The 18,939-nt window shown below is 44.5% G+C and overlaps 1 protein-coding gene across 1 annotated transcript; it reads left to right on the forward strand.

The window, feature by feature from the left end:
• Positions 1-1,305: 1,305 nt before the first annotated feature.
• Positions 1,306-18,624, forward strand: PDCL3 (phosducin like 3). The gene is made up of 6 exons (XM_065404461.1): positions 1,306-1,402; positions 4,403-4,535; positions 7,190-7,280; positions 8,128-8,271; positions 9,132-9,340; positions 16,835-18,624. The coding sequence occupies exons 1-6, from the start codon at positions 1,397-1,399 to the stop codon at positions 16,975-16,977; spliced, it is 726 nt and encodes a 241-aa protein (XP_065260533.1). The 5' UTR covers positions 1,306-1,396; the 3' UTR covers positions 16,978-18,624.
• Positions 18,625-18,939: the final 315 nt, after the last annotated feature.

Below are 18,939 nucleotides of genomic sequence, written 5' to 3' on the forward strand. Positions count from 1 at the left end.
TTTTTTATGGTCTTTCATGCTGCTGGTCACAGATTTCTCCTTGTGTCTTTTTGTTTCCCTTATCAATTTTCTACACTTCCTACCTTCTACTTTACTTCATTCTTCATTTATTTTTATATAAATCTTTTATAGTTGCTTTCACTTCCCCTCTAAGACAGGCTGGTCTACTGTTATTTTAAAAAATTCCCAACTAGACAGTTAAACAGAAAAATGTGAAAACTTTCCCCCAGCTGATTCAGCTTCTAATTGTTTTTGATTTTGCAAAACGAGCCCTTTTTAAAAGCAAGTGAAGTTACTGGTTTGGACTTGATTCTGTTTGCACATAACAAATGTACTCAAACTATGATCACTTGCACCTAAACAAACAGTAATTCTTAGTTCTGTGATCAATTCCTCTTTATCTGTGAAGGGGAGGGCTAGCAGATAATTCCCCCAGGTTGTCTCCAACACTTCTTGAATTAAGATTTTGATAAATTCAAAGGACATTTTAATACTGACAGCCTAGGATCTCCACTCCATCGCACTCCGATTGAAACCAGTTAAATACCTGGAGAGGTATTTACTCAGAGAGAGGAATTACTGAGAGAGGAATACTCTCTCAGAGTGCGGATATTCTCTAGCCTAGCAGAATCCACTTCATCCAGGCCTGTGAGAAGGGCCCTGAGCTCTGATGTGTGAGGAGACCGCTTAACAGGTAACACTAGAGTTACAAGGGAAATTAGAAAGAGGAGTACTTGTGGCATCTTAGAGACTAATAAATTTATTTGAGCATAAGCTTTCTTGGGCTACAGCCCACTTCATCGGCTTTTAGCCCATGAAAGCTTATGCTCAAATAAATTTGTTAGTCTCTAAGGTGCCACAAGTACTCCTCCTTGTTTTTGCTGATACAGACTAACACCGCTACCACTCTGAAAAGGGACATTATGAAATCCTTGATTAGGGCTGGACAGTGCTGCCCAGAGGATTCAGGGGGCCTGGGGCAAAGCAATTTCGAGGGCCCCTATCATAAAAAAAAGTTGCAATACTATAGAATACTATATTCTCATGGTGGCCCCTGCAGGGCCTGGGGCAAATTGCCCCACTTGCCCGCCCCCCCCGCGGCCCTGGGGCTGGAGCCCCGCTCGCTATGGCCGGCGCCCCCTCTCCGCCAGCCCCAGAGGACACAGCCCCACAGGGTGCGAATGCGAAGTAGGGGCTGATCCTGGCTGTCCCTACAGCCCCTGTCTGTCCTTACAAGGCTACCCCGGAAGCCGCCGCTCCCGCCGCGTTACACAGTTCCTGCTCCGGGGCCTGGCAGACGGGAGCGGCACGCGGGGGCTGAGCGTAGCCGGGGGAACTTGCCCTGTGGCCGGCCCCAGAGAGGCGCTGCTGCTGCTGCTGCAGTTTCGGGGACACGATGCAGGTGAGGCGCCGCGGGGAGGTTCCCGGGAGGCAGGCGGCGTTCCTGCCTCGCCGGTCGGGGGAAGGACTCGCCAAGCCCCCGCGCTGCGGGCTGGATCCGGCTGCCCCTGGCGGGGGTCGGTGTCTCCTGGCCCCAGCTGCAGCATGGCCCGTAAGGGGCCTGCTCCGCTCGGCGCAGCTGGGGACTCGCTCGGGGCCTCCCCTGGGCAGGGCGCCGCTGTGCGCTGGCCGGGGCTGCAAGGAGGAGCCGCCCCCCTCTCCCCCCCGTGCTCCGCCAGCCGCGGTGAGGGGGAGTAGTGCTGGCCGGCCATAGCCACATAAGGAGCGCGCTGCGGGCTCGCTTTGCCCTTCCTGGGTCTCGGGTTACAACGTTGCATGGGGGATGCTCCTTGTAAGGGGGAAAAGCCTCCGCCGCGATCCCCCTCCGCCTGCTCTGGGCACGCGTCTTGCATTGCTAATAGCCCCCGGGGGGCCCTGCAGCATTGGGGCTGGGCTCCCACACGAGTCACCAAAGCGCCAGGACAGGAGACTTCAAGAGACAGGGTGGGTGCGGTGACATCTGCTATTGGACCAACTTCTGTTGGGGAGAGACAGGCTTTGGAGCAGCCGCGAAGGACAGCACTGAGTGGCTCCCAGGCTTGTCTCTTTCCCCAACAGAAGGTGCAATAAGAGATGATCTTACCCCCCTTGTCTCTAATATCCTGGGACCCACACAGCTACAGCAATACTACAGGAAACTTCAACTCTATCAAAACACACTTCCCACGCTCTGGGCTGAAGAGGGAAGGGTGGAGGGACAATTCTACCAGGCCCTGAGCTCAGCCTGACCACAGTCATATTTATTACAAATGAAAAATTCCAATACTGCCTCAAAATAAAGTCTAATTGTATTGACTTACCAGTGGTCTTACTCCCAACAGTCTTATGATACTTGTTCTTAGTGTTTTAAAATAAGGGGGGCAGACACAATGCTATCTGTGCTCATGCACCATACGGCCCTAGAAGATATTAATGTGTAAACGGTGACTTGACATGCACTGACAACGTGCTTTGTCTTTATTTTGATGTCCTGTAAAGCATTGTCTACCACAAGGTCTTGTAGTCAGAAAGGTGAATGTTTATGTAAAGTGTGGTCTTAGTCTGAACTATGAGTGGCTGGTAGCATTGTGGAGTTGATTGTTTATTGTCTCAAAGCTCAGATGAAATTTGTTTGGCTTACAAGGAAAAAAGAAGTTGGTTTGTTTTCCTAGGTGACAGACTTACAAATACACCCTTGGCTCTGGAAGCCTACTTGGATTGTTTCTGGCTTGTGCATCACCACCAATAATACAATTTTGCTGGCCAATTTCTGCCTTCAGTGGCACTTGTGCACCTACAAAATTTGATGGTGCAATAGGAAATGACAGTGCTAATGATCTGTGAGACAGAATGGATAGAGCCCATCTCGATCTTCCAAAGCTATATTGGTTGGAGAGTTTATAGAAGTACATCTTGCATTAGTCACCCAAGTAATCTATACAGATACTGAAGTGATGCGAAACATGCAAGTATCTGAGTGACTCCCTGTATTAACAAAGTAAGGAATCATTAGCCCCATTTTATAGACTTGAACTAAGAAAGGAGTCTATGGCAGAGCCACTAATTGAACCTATATGTCCTCAGTCCCAGTTCATTTCCTTAATTACACACTGCTTGTTCAAGTACATGTGGGGAGCAGATGTCTATAAATCTCAAAATAAAGAAAACCTAAATCAACTCCTGTGACTCCCGCAATTTTATTATAACTCCAAGATGTATAGTATGTGTTATGTGTCTGACCTCTGTTCAGCATTCCTTTGTCTTATCCTGAGAGGGATACAAAATCACTTTGTTTCTGGTTGGTGGTGGCTGTATGTATGTATGTAAGTATGTATGTATTAAAAACAATATATTTTTTTTACAACTTACTTTGATATCTTTCTGTCAAGATAGTAAAACAAACTGTTGGAAAAGTTAGGCATTGCATCTAAATGTTGCCAATAAACAATAAAACATTGCAAGAACAGACTTTTTTTTAAAAAGTTCCTACCTGGAAGGAAATGACAAAAGTACCTACTGCTTATGTTTTGCTGGAATCCCAAACCTAGTATATTCTGGACCTTACATTAGTCCTTGTCTACACACACCTTTATATAAAGGTGTGTTTGTTTAAACCAGTACAAAACCCTGTTTTGGTTCAAGATGCTTATGTAGATTTAGCTAAACTTGATTCCGTAGTGATTTGAGCTAAACCCAAATAAATGTATTTTCACAAACTGGTGCAATTTTAACAAAATCGGTTTTAAAATCTATTTTAAGTTAAACTGGTGAAACTTCCTTGGGTTGAAAAAGCCAATGTGGCAGGAGTGATTACTGGGGGACTGCCATTTGCACAGTTGGTGAACATTTTCTGACTGGAAAAAAGGAAATTTTCTTTTCTTTTTTTCTAGCTAGCTGTACCCATAAGGAGGTCACAGGTTCTGTGACCTGTGTCGTCTTTTTTTTTTAAGCAAAAGCAAACTCCTGGTACCGACAGACACTCTGCTTCCTCTCTCCCTGCCCTCCCACCCAGATCATTTCTCCTTTCCCCAAGTAATGGAGTTACAAACTCTGCTGCAGCATTCTCTCTCTTTTTTGTTGTTGTTGAGAACCTGCAGAAGCCCTTCTGTAGGGTTTTGAGGTAGGATGAAAAGGGGTGAAGCAAGGTACCAGCTTCTTTGCAGGGCACTATCCCCTGTTCAAGCCTGAACAGAAGTCCCATCAGCAGGAGAATGTGTGTGTGTTTTCTGTTGCCCGCACAATGAAACCACTACTCCAGTAATGTTGTATGTCTCTGGGGGGAAATCCTCGCCTCCCCCCGGCGCACATCCTCCCCCTCAAAAAAAAAAAAAAAAAAAAAAATTGACTGGGGCTCTGTTGTGGAAGTGATAGAAGTGTTCCTTCAGTTTAAAACATACACATCCTCTGTTTTGTTCTGTTTTAGGACCCCAATGCGGATACAGAATGGAATGACATTTTGCGTAAGAAGGGCATCCTCCCTTCCAAGGAAAAGCCAAAAGAGCAAGAGGAGGCGGTGGAGGAGCAGGAGCAGCAGAGACTTCAGCAGAAGTCTGTTGGTGAGTGATCAGGCAATAAGAAGAAGTGAGGTTTTTACCCACGAAAGCTTATGCCCAAATAAATCTGTTAGTCTTTAAGGTGCCACCAGACTCCTTGTTGTTTTTGTAGATACAGACTAACACGGCTACCCCCTGATACCAGGCAATAAGAGGCAGCAGAAAGCTAAATCCCGAGCTGCTTCTGTATTAGTGTGTCCAGTCACTTTAAAATGTCCAAATGAAAAACAACCTTTTCTCCTGTAACTTGGGGGATACCAAGAGTAGGACTCATATGACATGTTTCGCTTGTTACAATATAGCAGAATTGCAGAATTCACTTTTTTTACAACTTTGGCAGATATTGATCGTTTTAAAGCAATTTTTAGATTTCTTTTGTGGATATTGCGGGGGGGGGTGTCAGACAATCATTTTGTAATAGAATCTCAGTTTCTACTGTCATTAAAGTTAAAGCTTTATGAACCGTTAAAAGATAAATTGTGAACATCACATGTCAAAATATACAAAGTAAATATCCTTAAATCAACAAGTCATACATGTTTTTCCTATTCATTTACTAGTCCATTTGTAACAAGTCTAAATCACTGGATTTTGACTCTAGTAAATTCTCAAGCAGCATTTTTCTTTCTTTATCTTTAAAATGTGATTTATCGTCTATGGGGAAAAAAGTTCATTGGTTTGTGTGTGCATCTATGGTTATGACACTAAGCACCCCTGAATTCACCCCCTACACACTATTGTAATAATCTTTGTACAAAATATGCCTTGTGAGGTATCACTTGAAAACTCATAGACTTTAAGGCCAGAAGGGATCATCATGATCATCTAGACTGACCTGCATATTGCAGGCCAGAGAATCTTGCTTACCCACTCCTGTAATAGACCCATAACCATTGTTTCGTTTCTTGCATTTGTTCAGAAAGTAGATATTGCTGTTAAGTTTTGCTTCCTTTTTCATCATGTTGTGGAGTTTACATTTGAGATGGCTAAATTTGATATCTTCCATTGTTGTATGTAGTATAGTTGTAGCCATGTTGGTCCCAGGTTATTAGAGAGACAAGGTGGGTGAGGTGATATCTTTTTTTTTGGACCAACTTCTGTTAGTGAGAGAGACAAACTTTCCAGACACACACAGCTCTTCTTCAGGTCTGGGGAAGATACTCTGAACAGGTGGAACAGATTGTTTAGCCTAAGAAGTTAGCATTTATACTAAGGGACCATGCAAGGCAGAGTGGCCCATTAACGCCTCTGCAGTCATAGGACAAAAAGTGGGGGTTAGTGGGTTACCGATTGTTGTAATAAGTCATAAATCCAGTGTCTATGTTCAGTCCATGATTTTTCATAACTTTGCTAGACACTAATTTAAGCTCCCAGGCTCATCTTTTGAAAGTGTTGTGCAGGTTTCCTTTGAGGATAAGTACGGATAGGTCAGTCATAGAGCGATCGCTTTGTGGAAACTGCCAACCCACAGGGGATAGGGTGTTTTTGTCTTTTATCATTTTCCTATGTGAGTTCATTTGAGAGCATATTGATTATCTGGTTTCACCCACATAGTTGCTATTGGGGCATTTAGTGAACTGGATGAGGTACACCACATGGTGTGGTAGACATGTGTAGGATCCCTGGATCTTGAAAGATGTGCTTTGGTGAGTGATGATCATTGTAGCAGTGGAGATAAGTCTGCAGGTTTTGCATCTGTTTTGGCAGGGTTTGGTGCTGTTTTGAGTTGGTGTGTCCTTGTATGTGGGGAGCTTGCTTCTGATGATGAGCTTGGAGAGGCAGGGGGGTTGTTTGAAGGCCAGAAGAGGAGGGTCAGGAAAGGTTTCTTTCAGGATGGGGTCCCCATCCAGTATGGGTTGTAGTTCATAGAATCATAGAAGATTAGGGTTGGAAGAGAGCTCAGGAGGTCATTTAGTTTGATGATACCCCATATGGGTTCCAGAACATGGTGGTAGGCTACAACAAGGGGAGTGTGGTTGGAGTGGGTTTTGTTTCTATATTGAAGCAGGTTCTCGAAGGCTATTTGGGTGGCCCATTCCATGATGCAGTCTACTTCTCTGGGCTTATTATTCTGCTTATTCATTTTCAAAAGAAACAGATATCATTGTCTAAAATAAGGTTTGGCTTGGCTATTGTTATGAATTTGCAAAATAGTCAAATAACCCTGGGATAGAGTCAAGGGAACAGAGCTGATGATGGTGTGAGGCTGGTGACTGTAATCCTGAATTTCATGACTTGTTTAAATTGTTGGAACCTTAATTGTAATGCAGTACGTATTTGTTCGTTGGGATCACAGGATAATCAACAAGAACTGATGCTTAGAAGTAACTTAGAAGTCACTTTAGTAACTTTTTGATCAAGTATTTGCAGTTGCATCCCAGATATTTAAAATAGTAAATCTGTGGAGTGGAGTGTGGATAAAGTTCTACCATCCCTCTTCCAGCTCAAAGTGCTGAGTTTGAGGGTTTCTCAACTCCCTTCTCCGATAATTGTATGTAGTCTTACTGTGTTATCTTGTTCAATAGCTTAGAAAAACAGCAGAAAATAACATGCATTTTCTCAAGAGGAAAAATGCATGATGTGGGGTTACAAACTTGCACAGGTTAATCTTCCTTCTCTAGTGGAATATTGCTAATCCTATATTTCTCCCACTCCAGTGAAAACATATGAAGACATGACTTTGGAGGAGCTAGAAGAAAATGAAGACGAGTTTAATGAGGAAGATGAGCAAGCTATCAAAATGTACAGGTGAGAGCAGCTTGCAGAACTGTCTAAATGAAACTATGTTGGTTACTGCCTTACACGCTAAAACAATGCAATTGGATTTCCATTTACCTGAAGAGAAGGGGAGGAAGGCTGTGCTTAATAAGGCCCAAGACAGGGAGCTGGAAGGCCTGGGGTTTGTACCCTAGTCTGTAAGACTTCTTAGTATCCTTAACTAAGCCACTTGGGTCTACATCTTGGGTAGCCTATTTAGGGTTCAATTTTTCATAGATACTCTTAACACAACCCAAGTTGAAGTCAATGGGTGCAAAGATCCTATGCAAATCAGATCTTGGGTTCAGCACCTAACTTATTGGAGACTTCTAAACATTTTGGCCTTAATGAAATTGAGGCAGAGAGATTATGGGTCTGAATCTCTACCTTGTTTTTCCTTGAGCAGTCATTTATATTGGTTTAGTGTGGGAGTAAAAAAACTCTGTCATTCTGACTTGGTATTATTTTGTATAGATATAAATGACTGCTCAAAGTGCAGGATAGTGGAGAGCTCGTCCCTAAGTATTTTTAACTATTTACCTCTATCTCAGGGACCAAATATATTTTTATGCACAATGTCTGAAGTTGAATATTGTGACTTTATTCCACTATGATACAAACATTAATCAGTTTTAGACTGCTCTTATATTTAAATGCAAAACTATGTAAATTCTCCTTCACTACCCTGGTGCTTAGAGACCTTTATAATTCATCTCTGCAGACTAGGCTTCAAAACCCATGATGTTGATTGTCTAATCATCTCTCTGTTATACAAGTGTATCTGTTCTCAAGACTGTTTGATTTCTCTGCTCCCATCTTTCCCCTCCTTGTTGTGTAGACAGCAAAGGATAGCAGAATGGAAAGCAACTCAAATAAAGAACAAATTTGGGGAAATTCTGGAGATTTCAGGACAGGATTATGTTCAAGAAGTTACCAAAGCTGGCAAGGGTATATGGGTAATCCTGCATCTTTACAAACAAGGGTAAGTAAGCTGTTTTTAAACAATTAGCATTTTCAGATGCTATTAGTGAACTATGCTAATACCTTTAGACAAGTGAATAACTGTGTTATGGACATTAGAATTCTGGAATTAATTCTTTATCAGTTAAAATGAAGGAAAACCACACTCTTTATGCTTATCGCTTACAACCAAAGTCTACTGAAACTTCGCTACAGAGAGCTTCTGGGGACAGACTTAATCCTTTTCTGTATAAAAGCACTTGAGGCTATGCACTCAAGATCACCAGCTTCCTTCTCTACTCAATGGAGTTCTATGTGGCCCATCTTCTCTTACTGCACAAAATTTGGGTGAGCAAGGTACTCAACCCCACTGACATTACAAAATAGCTTTTCAAGGAAGTTGTCACTACTTTGGAAATAAATCTGTGTGTTATAGAAATGATTCTAAAAACTTGCTTGTTCGTTGTCTTTAGTGTAATTTAAATTAATCAACTCTTCACAGCACACAATGTTTTGCTTCATCTTTTTAACAATACAAATAGAAGTTTGATTCTTTTCTTTAAAAAGCTGTTATTTCTCTCCACCTTGTGTCTACTTTTTTAGCATGCACTAGTCACAGAAGTGGCATCTTGTAAACTAACTTTGTTCTATAATAGAGTGGGAAATCTTAGTTCAACTACTGTAACAAATGACTCTAATGGCTCTAATCTTATATGTATACTGGAGTGATGGGCACTGTAGTAATATCTATACATTGTTTTATACATTTGTATTTCCATAAGTACTGTTCAATAGGTTGGTATTTCTAACTTTCCATGTGGAAGGGACTACTCTTGATATTCTATCTCTTAGCTCTTCTTTTTATCTGTTTTCTTTTAACAGAATTCCCCTCTGTACCTTAATAAATCAGCATTTGAGTGGACTTGCCAGGAAGTTCCCAGACGTCAAATTTATCAAAGCCATTTCTACAACCTGCATACCCAACTACCCTGATAGGAACCTACCTACAATTTTTACGTACCTTGAAGGAGATATCAAGGCCCAGTTTGTTGGGCCCCTGGTGTTTGGTGGCATGAACCTGACAAGAGACGGTAAGCAGCTGCATCTAGTATCTTGTAAAGGAAAAGCAGAATGTCAGTAACCAGTTTAATTAATCTTCCCTATGTTATGCTTGCACTGACCCTCAGAATGCAGGGGCTGGGAATTGGTGACAGGAGGAAAAGAGTGTAATAGGTCACATGATTATTTACATTTCTCATGTACATCTTCTGATTCAAGAGTATATTTTAAGCAGTAAAATATATACACACTTTCTGTCATTTCTTCCCTCCAAAGTTGTTTGTATTCCCTGACCATCCTCCGCTTGCTTTATAACCCGTGCTGCTTGGTTGTGTGTTCTTAGAGTTCTTCTCTTTTACCTTCCTGACCCACGGACTCTGTTTCTAAGGGTATGTCTACACTACGAAATTAGGTCGAATTTATAGAAGCCGGTTTTATAGAAATCGGTTGTATACAGCCGATTGTGTGTGTCCCCACATAAAATGCTCTTAAGTGCTCTAGTCGGCGGACCGCGTCCACAGTACTGAGGCTAGCGTCGACTTCCGGAGCATTGCACTATGGGTAGCTATCCCACAGTTCCCGCAGTCTCCGTCGCCCATTGGAATTCTGGGTTGAGATCCCAATGCCCGAATGATGCAAAACAGTGTCGCGGGGGGGTTCTGGGTACATGTCGTCAGGCCCCTCCCCCTCCGTCAGAGCAACGGCAGACAATAGATTTGCGCCTTTTTACCTGGGTTACCTGTGCAGACAACATACCACGGCAAGCATGGAGCCCGCTCAGCTCAGCTCACCGTCACCATATGTCATCTGGGTGCCGGCAGACGTGGGACTGCATTGCTACACAGCAGCAGCAGCTAACTGCCTTTTGGCGGTAGACGGTGCAGCATGACTGGTAGCCTTCATCGGCGCTCTGGGTGCTGGCAGCCGTGGGGCTGGCAGCCGTAGGGCTCCATTGCACCAGCCCTTGCCTTTTGCCTTTTGGCAGTAGATGGTTTATTACGACTGGTAACCGTCGTCATCGTACTGCAGTGGCTGTCAATCATGGGCACCTGGGCAGACATGCTCAGTCCTATCGAACTGTCTTGACAATGATGGCTATCAGTCGGAGTATGCTATTTTCTGCCAAGCGCCCAGTATTTTCTGCCAAGCACCCAGAAGATGCCGAGGGCTATCAGTCATGCTGCACCATCGTCTTAAGATGTAAAAAATAGATTTGTTCTGTATTCATTAGCTTCCCCCTCCCGCCGTGAAATCAACGGCCTGCTAAACCCAGGGTTTTGAGTTCAATCTTTGGGGGGGGGCCATTCTGTGTGACAGTTGTTTGTGTTTCTCCCTGATGCACAGCCACCTTTGTTGATTTTAATTCCCTGTACCTGTACGCCATGTCGTCACTCGCCCCTCCCTCCCTCCCTCCTTCCCCTGGTCCGTCAGATACTAGTTTCGCGCCTTTTTTCAGACCAGGCGCCATAGCTAGCACTGGGATCATGGAGCCCGCTCAGATCACCGCTGCAATTATGAGCACTATGAACACCACACGCATTGTCCTGGAGTATATGCAGAGCCAGGACATGCCAAAGCAAAACCAGGACCAGCTGAGGAGGCGATTGCAGCGCGGCGACGAGAGTGATGAGGAAATTGACATGGACATAGACCTCTCACAAGGCACAGGCCCCAGCAGTGTGGAAATCATGGTGTTCCTGGGGCAGGTTCATGCCGTGGAACGCCGATTCTGGGCCCGGGAAACAAGCACAGACTGGTGGGACCGCATCGTGCTGCAGGTGTGGGACGATTCCCAGTGGCTGCGAAACTTTCGCATGCGTAAGGGCACTTTCATGGAACTTTGTGACTTGCTTTCTTCCCCTGCCCTGAAGCGCCAGAATACCAGGATGAGAGCAGCCCTCACAGTTGAGAAGCGAGTGGCGATAGCCCTGTGGAAGCTTGCAACGCCAGACAGCTACCGGTCAGTCGGGAATCAATTTGGAGTGGGCAAATCTACTGTGGGGGCTGCTGTGATCCAAGTTGCCAGGGCAATGAAAGACCTGGTGATATCAAGGGTAGTGACTCTGGGAAACGTGCAGGCCATAGTGGATGGCTTTGCTGCAATGGGATTCCCAAACTGTGGTGGGGCGATAGGGATATGGGTTCCGTCTATCTTGGCACCGGAGCACCAAGCCACCGAGTACATAAACCGCAAGGGGTACTTTTCAATGCTGCTGCAAGCCCTGGTGGATCACAAGGGACGTTTCACCAACATCAACGTGGGATGGCCGGGAAAGGTACATGATGCTCGCGTCTTCAGGCACTCTGCTCTGTTTCGAAAGCTGGAGGAAGGGACTTTCTTCCCAGACCAGAAAATAACCGTTGGGGATGTTGAAATGCCTATCGTGATCCTTGGGGACCCAGCCTACCCCTTAATGCCATGGCTCATGAAGCCGTACACAGGCAGCCTGGACAGGAGTCAGGACCTGTTCAACTACAGGCTGAGCAAGTGCCGAATGGTGGTGGAATGTGCATTTGGACGTTTAAAAGCGCGCTGGCGCAGCTTACTGACTCGCTCAGACCTTAGCGAAAAGAATATCCCCATTGTTATTGCTGCTTGCTGTGCGCTCCACAATATCTGTGAGAGTAAGGGGGAGACATTTATGGTGGGGTGGGAGGTTGAGGCAAATCGCCTGGCCGCTGATTACGCGCAGCCAGACACAAGGGCGGTTAGAGGAGCACAGCAGGGCGCGGTGTGCATCAGAGAAGCTTTGAAAACGAGTTTTGTGACTGGCCAGGCTACGGTGTGAAACTTCTGTTTGTTTCTCCTTGATGAACCCTCCGCCCCGCCCCCCCCACCCGGTTCACTCTACTTCCCTGTAAGCCAACCACCCCACCCTCCCCTCCCCCCTTCGAGCACCGCTTGCAGAGGCAATAAAGTCATTGTTACTTCACATTCATGCATTCTTTATTAATTCATCACACAACTAGGGGGATAATTGCCAAGGTAGCCCGGGATGGGTGGGGGAGGAGGGAAGGAAAAGGACACACTGCAGTTTAAAACTTTAACTCTTATTGAAGGCCAGCCTTCTGATGCTAGGGCAATCATCTTGGGTGGAGTGACTGGGTGGCCGGAGGCCCCCCCACCGTGTTTTTGGGCGTCTGGGTGAGGAGGCTATGGAACTTGGGGAGGAGGGCTGTTAGTTACACAGGGGCTGTAGCGGCGGTCTCTGCTCCTGCTGCCTTTCCTGCAGCTCAACCATACGCTGGAGCATATCAGTTTGATGCTCCAGCAGCCGGAGCATCGACTCTTGCCTTCTGTCTGCAAGCTGACGCCACCTATCATCTTCAGCCCGCAACTTGCTCTGTTCATCCCGCGATTCAGCACGCCACCTCTCCTCTCGTTCATATTGTGCTTTTCTGTAATCAGTCATTGACTGCCTCCACGCATTCTGCTGTGCTCTGTCAGCGTGGGAGGACATCTGGAGCTCTGTGAACATGTCATCCCGCGTCCTCCTTTTTCTCTTTCTAATCTTCACTAGCCTCTGTGAAGGAGAAACATTTGCAGCTGGTGGAGGAGAAGGGAGAGGTGGTTAAAAAAGACACATTTTAGAGAACAATGGGTACACTCTTTCACGTTAAATTTTGCTGTTCACATTACACAGCACATGTGCTTTCGTTACAAGGTCGCATTTTTCCTCTTATATTGAGGGCCTGCCGGTTTGGTGTGAGAGATCACTCACGCAGTGCCAGGCCACAGATTTCAGCTTGCAGGCAGCCATGGTAAGACACAGTCTTTTGGCTTTTTTAACCTTCTTAACATGTGGGAATGGCTTCAAACAGTAGCGCTCTCATTTCCCATACCAAGCACCCGTTGGGTTGGCCATTTGAAATGGGTTTGCAGTGTAAAAGGAGGGGCTGCGGTTTCAGGGTTAACATGCAGCACAAACCCAACTAACTCCCCTCCCCCCCACACCCAATTCTCTGGGATGATCACTTCACCCCTCCCCCCCACCACGTGGCTAACAGCGGGGAATATTTCTGTTCAGCAGAGCAGGAACGGGCACCTCTGAATATCCCCTTAATAAAATCGCCCCATTTCAACCAGGTGACCGTGAATGATATCACTCTCCTGAGGATAACAAAGAGCGATAAGGAATGGATGTTGTCTGCATGCCAGCAAACACCGGGACCATACGCTGCCATGCTTTGTTATGCAATGATTCCAGACTACGTGCTACTGGCCTGGCGTGGTAAAGTGTTCTACTATGGCGGACAGGATAAGGCAGCCCTCCCCAGAAACCTTTTGCAAAGGCTTTGGGAGTACATCCAGGAGAGTTTTCTGGAGATGTCCCTGGAGGATTTCCGCTCCATCCCCATACACGTTAACAGACTTTTCCAGTAGCTGTACTGGCCGCGATTGCCAGGGCAAATTAATAATTAATCATTAAACACGCTTGCTTTTAAACCATGTGTAATATTTACAAAGGTACACTCACCAGAGGTCCCCTGTGTGCCCTCAGGGTCTGGGAGCACGCCTTGTGTGAGTTCGGGGGTTACTGGTTCCAGGTCCAGGGTGATAAACATATCCTGGCTGTTGGGGAAACCGGTTTCTCCGCTTCCTTGCTGCTGTGAGCTATCTACATTATCTCCATCCTCATCTTCCTCGTACCCCGAACCCGCTTCCCTGTGTGTTTCTCCAGTGAGGGAGTCATAGCACACGGTTGGGGTAGTGGTGGCTGCACCCCCTAGAATGGTATGCAGCTCCGCGTAGAAGCGGCATGTTTGCGGCTCTGCCCCGGACCTTCCGTTTGCTTCTCTGGCTTTGTGGTAGGCTTGCCGTAGCTCCTTAATTTTCACGCGGCACTGCTGTGCGTCCCTGTTATGGCCTCTGTCCTTCATGGCCTTGGAGACCTTTTCTAATATTTTGCCATTTCGTTTACTGCTTCGGAGTTCAGCTAGCACTGATTCATCTCCCCATACGGCGAGCAGATCCCGTACCTCCCGTTCTGTCCATGATGGAGCTCTTTTGCGATCCTGGGACTCCATCACGGTTACCTGTGCTGATGAGCTCTGCGTGGTCACCTGTGCTCTCCATGCTGAGCAAACAGGAAATGAAATTCAAACGTTCGCGGGGCTTTTCCTGTTTACCTGGCCAGTGCATCTGAGTTGAGAGTGCTGTCCAGAGCGGTCACAATGAAGCACTGTGGGATAGCTCCCGGAGGCCAATAACGTCGAATTCCGTCCACACTACCCCAATTCCGACCCCCTAAGGCCGATTTTATCGCTAATCCCCTCGTCGGAGGTGGAGTAAAGAAACCGGTTTAAAGGGCCCTTTAAGTCGAAAGAAAGGGCTTCGTCGTGTGAACGTGTCCAGGCTTAATTCGAATTAACGCTGTTAAAGTCGACCTAGACACGTAGTGTAGACCAGGCCTCAGTCACTATGCCCCTAACTCCCAAGAGGCAACGTTTTCCCTAGCACCATTGGGGCTGGGAGCTTGAAGATGCACTGCTCTCTCTCCCTCCTCCTTCTCCCTGCCGCTGCATCTCTGGCAGTAGCTGGGGTCTCTCTCATCTCTCTGAAGTAAAGTCTGAATCTGAGCTCTGAGAAGAAGTGGTGTAGTCTCTCATAATTCTAGAGTGGGGCGGGGTGCACCTACTCCAGGTGCCCTGTGGGGGTGAGGACGCTACTTTTTCTCTGGGGTTCAGGGCTCAATTTAGCCCATATTCCCTTGTGGCAAATAATCTGGGCACAGGCCACCAGTGTTGCTGAACCTTTTAACATACTTGATGCAAATGTTTGATAAGCATATCATACGCTCCGTACATGAGGTCTGACAAGGTATTTCAGCACTGAGTGTTTTATTCCTATGAATGTTTTTGTTCTTCAAGCTTGTCTGAAAAAGCATTTCTTTGAAAGTGAAGGGAAGGGGAACAAAATTCTTCTTAAACGGTGCATCAAGATGAAGGATGTCAGCAGTAAAATGATTCCTGCATGTTGGAAACTGAATGAAACCCTTTAGCCTGATTTAAAAGGGGATTTTATTGTAATTAAAACGATATTGTTAAATTTCCCAATGGTTCTGTCCAGTTACCTTTAAATAAATTTGAGGGTGCCGTAGAAGTACACCACCAATAAATGGCATTTCAAGTGCTGTATTTAACTATATATCACTTAGCTCTTTCGCAATAGCATGCAAATAGACTTTCACTAATCAAAGTCGTGGTTTAACTAAAACCCTGGTCTTTTCACATTCTCTGTGTAGTACTCGACAGTAAGCGTTCCTGGCTTTCCAGTGGAAAATTCACTAATACCTATCTCATAGAACTGGAAGGGACCTTGAAAGGTCGTTGAGTCCAGCCCCCTGCCTTCACTAGCGGGGATCTGGGGCAAAATCAGTACTTGGTCCTAAGTGGTCCCTTCAAGGATTGAACTCGCAACCCTGGGTTGAGCAGGCTAATGCTCAAACCACTGAGCTATCTCTCCCCCCCCCCCCCCCCCCCCCGAGAGCATTGCTTTGGGAACAACTACATCTAAATGTAGAGATTGGCTAATTATACATCAAAGTGAGAAATAATTAAAGGTTCTATTATTATCAGTTCTCCATTTCTAAGAGCATAAGAATGGCCATACTGGGTCCATCTAGCCCAGTCTCCTGTCTTTCAACTTTAGCCAGTGCCAGGTGCTGCAGAGGGAATGAACAGAACAGGGCAATTTATCAAGGGATCCATCCCCTGTCTTCCAGTCCCAGCTTCTGACAGTCAGAGGCTTAGGGACACCCAAAGCACACATCCCTTCATTTAAAGTAATTGGCATCTACAGTAATTGATTTTCAGGTTCCTGGGGATAAGTGTTATACCGCCTCAGGTTAGTCATCACATAAGGTTCACCTCTGCACTCTTTGAATTCTTTTTCTTTTGTTCTATGAAACTATGTGATTTATCTGTGATTGAGGAGAATGTGAGGTTATATTCATTTCCTTTTTGTCTAACAGAATTAGATTTTAATGATTGGATTGCCAGCAGGACTAGGAGAGAGGCTTCTACTGAATGTGTGGTATTGACTTTCTTCCACTTTGAAGAAGTAATCCAATTTGAGCCTATATAATAATAGGCCTGCTATCAGGAGGGAGATCCTTCTCTTGTAAAGGAACTAATCAGCGCAAGGGGTGCGGGTAGTGGATGAATTGTATTTTTAAAGTTTCCCTGTAAAAATATCTAATTCAGATGTGCAAATGGAATTGTTGCAATTTTTTCCTTCTGTTAAGTAATCTATTCTTTGTCTCTTCCTACCACTTAGTCATTATATAATTCAAGAAACTTTTATCCTCTCGCAGTGTTTTCAACAGCTGGAGTACACCACTGATTAGTCTGTATCATACGTGCTTTAAAATTCACAAGACAGTCTGCAAACACAGTGTGTAAAATGTTGTATGTTTCATATAGTAAAGGTTTTGTATGCTACAGAAAAGAGAATGCTGAGCCTGAAAGCGCATACACTGTTCCTCCAACCTCATGGGGCATTCTTTTCTCTTAATTCCATGTAGAACTGGAGTGGAAGATTTCAGAGTCGGGTGCCATCAAGACAGATCTAGAGGAAAACCCCAGGAAACAGATCCAGGACCAGTTGATATCCTCAGTCAGGAGCTCTGTTCCAACAAGGAGGGACAGCGACTCTGAAGAGGATTAATTCCTATACCAACGTGTACGATTGATACAGTACATTTTCAGCCAAAGCTCATATCCAATATACTGAACGAAACCCAGCTGTGACACCTTAATCTTTCCACTGAGGGCTCTGTATTACGGAAGAATAGATTTTCAAGATAGCAGTTTTATTAGCAATTTCAAGCTTTTTATCTATTACAACTTTGTTTAAAATCCAGAACAGTTTGAAAGGCTTTTATAAATGGAGACACAGTAAATCTTACCCCGCGTTTTGAAAAATAGTTATAGTAGGAAGAGTGATCCTTTTTCCTCTTCTTTTGGTAAATCTTTGTGACAGAGAGAGGCTTACAAGTTTAAGTACCAAATGGGCTGGTACATAGTGTATTGATTTTAAGTAACTTATATTCATGTAAATAAATTATACATATCTAAGTTACAATGCACCATTTATTGCAGCACTGCAGTAAGTTCGGGCTTCAGAGTCCTTTTGTTAGCCTGTTGTTTATCACAACGTCTATTCTGGGCATTGAGAGAGGCAAGCTTGCCTCAAGGACAGTCTCTGACCTGTAGAATACTCAGTTGACTAAGGCTATAACTTTATCAAATTAGTGTAGCTACCAAACTGGTGCCTCTCATTCACAATGGAAGTGATGTTAAGAGTTGCCATTTTTTTATATTAAAGTAAAAACTTTGCATTCCAGCGTCTGCTACAAATACTACTTGTTAAAATAGGAAGCCCTTGGAGGAGGAAAGAAAAAGTTAAAATGCCATCCTAATTATAGATATTTTGAAACTTAAGAAAGCTGCATGGCTGTTTCAGATTGGGCTTGCTGTCCACCTACACTTCTCATTTGTCTACATGTGTATGCTAATAAGCTGCACATGACTATGCTAACAAGCTGACCCAAAGACCTTTTGTTATGTCGCTGATGGATTCTGTGGGAGTATAGAATTTAGCATTTAATAAGTATAAATCCTTTTGCTTTGCATTGCATTGAGATTAGCCTCCAGAAGCTTTCATCTTGGCTTCTTCAGCTTGAACCCTCTAGCTGAATTAGTGGAACTTATTTTAGTTCTGCTATTTTAAATAAATTACATATTAGGTTTTAAGATCTTGGTGCAGGGACTGTCTTCCTGTGAGGTTGAGTAGTGTCTAACTCAAGGGGACTCTGATCTTTTGGTGCTACAAATAAGGAACAAAGATATAAAATTGCTCTTGGCCTCAATATTACCTGTGCATTGTTGGGGTATGGCCCCCTTCTTGTATTATGAAAGGGTGATTAGAAGTTCCTGATTTACTTGTTTAAAATTCCAACATTATCAGTTTTCACCCAATTGAGTGATCTGATTGAACATAAAAACTCAGTTGTACATTAAGCTTGTCTATGCAAACAAACTTCTATTAACACAAACACTGAAATACTTCTCCTTGTATCAGACTATTTGAGACCTGTCTGTGTACTTGACTGTTTTGTCTTTGCATATCTGGAGCAATTCTTCTTACACCTTGTACAGCACAGACATGATCTGTATGTTGGAGAGAAATTCTTCCAGTGTGTATTGAAGAGCTTTGGTGCATAAGTATAAATGTTGATTGTGCATCGTATTTGAAAAGTGGAGTGGGAGGGTTTTATAAATGTCCATCTGAAGTAATAAAACAGCAGTATACACAACATCCCCTGTAGCCTATCCAATGTGTGTCCTGTACTCAACTAGTCAATTCTCCTTTTTCCTCCATCCCACACCGTTAAAAAAGTAGACCCAGAAATTAAACATTCTTGGTTACTTCCTCAGCCTTGCACAAAACACTTAAACCTGCTATTGGCTTTTAAACCAAATGTGATTTTAAAGGAAACACCTTTTCCACACCTGAAGAAGAACTGTTGGGAGCTCGAAAGCTTGTCTCTTTCACCAGCTGAAGTTGGTACAATATAAAGTATTATCTCACTTACCTTGTCTCTTTAAAGGAAACAGTTATTCTTAT

Source organism: Emys orbicularis, chromosome 1 (assembly GCF_028017835.1).
Source record: "Emys orbicularis isolate rEmyOrb1 chromosome 1, rEmyOrb1.hap1, whole genome shotgun sequence".
Classification (NCBI taxonomy): domain Eukaryota; kingdom Metazoa; phylum Chordata; order Testudines; family Emydidae; genus Emys; species Emys orbicularis.

Bases quoted from the DNA above. Each gene is read 5' to 3' on its own strand.
- PDCL3 (XM_065404461.1), top strand. The intron at 7,281-8,127 runs GTGAGAGCAGCT...CTTGTTGTGTAG, and splicing joins CAAGCTATCAAAATGTACAG to ACAGCAAAGGATAGCAGAAT. The intron at 9,341-16,834 runs GTAAGCAGCTGC...AATTCCATGTAG, and splicing joins CATGAACCTGACAAGAGACG to AACTGGAGTGGAAGATTTCA.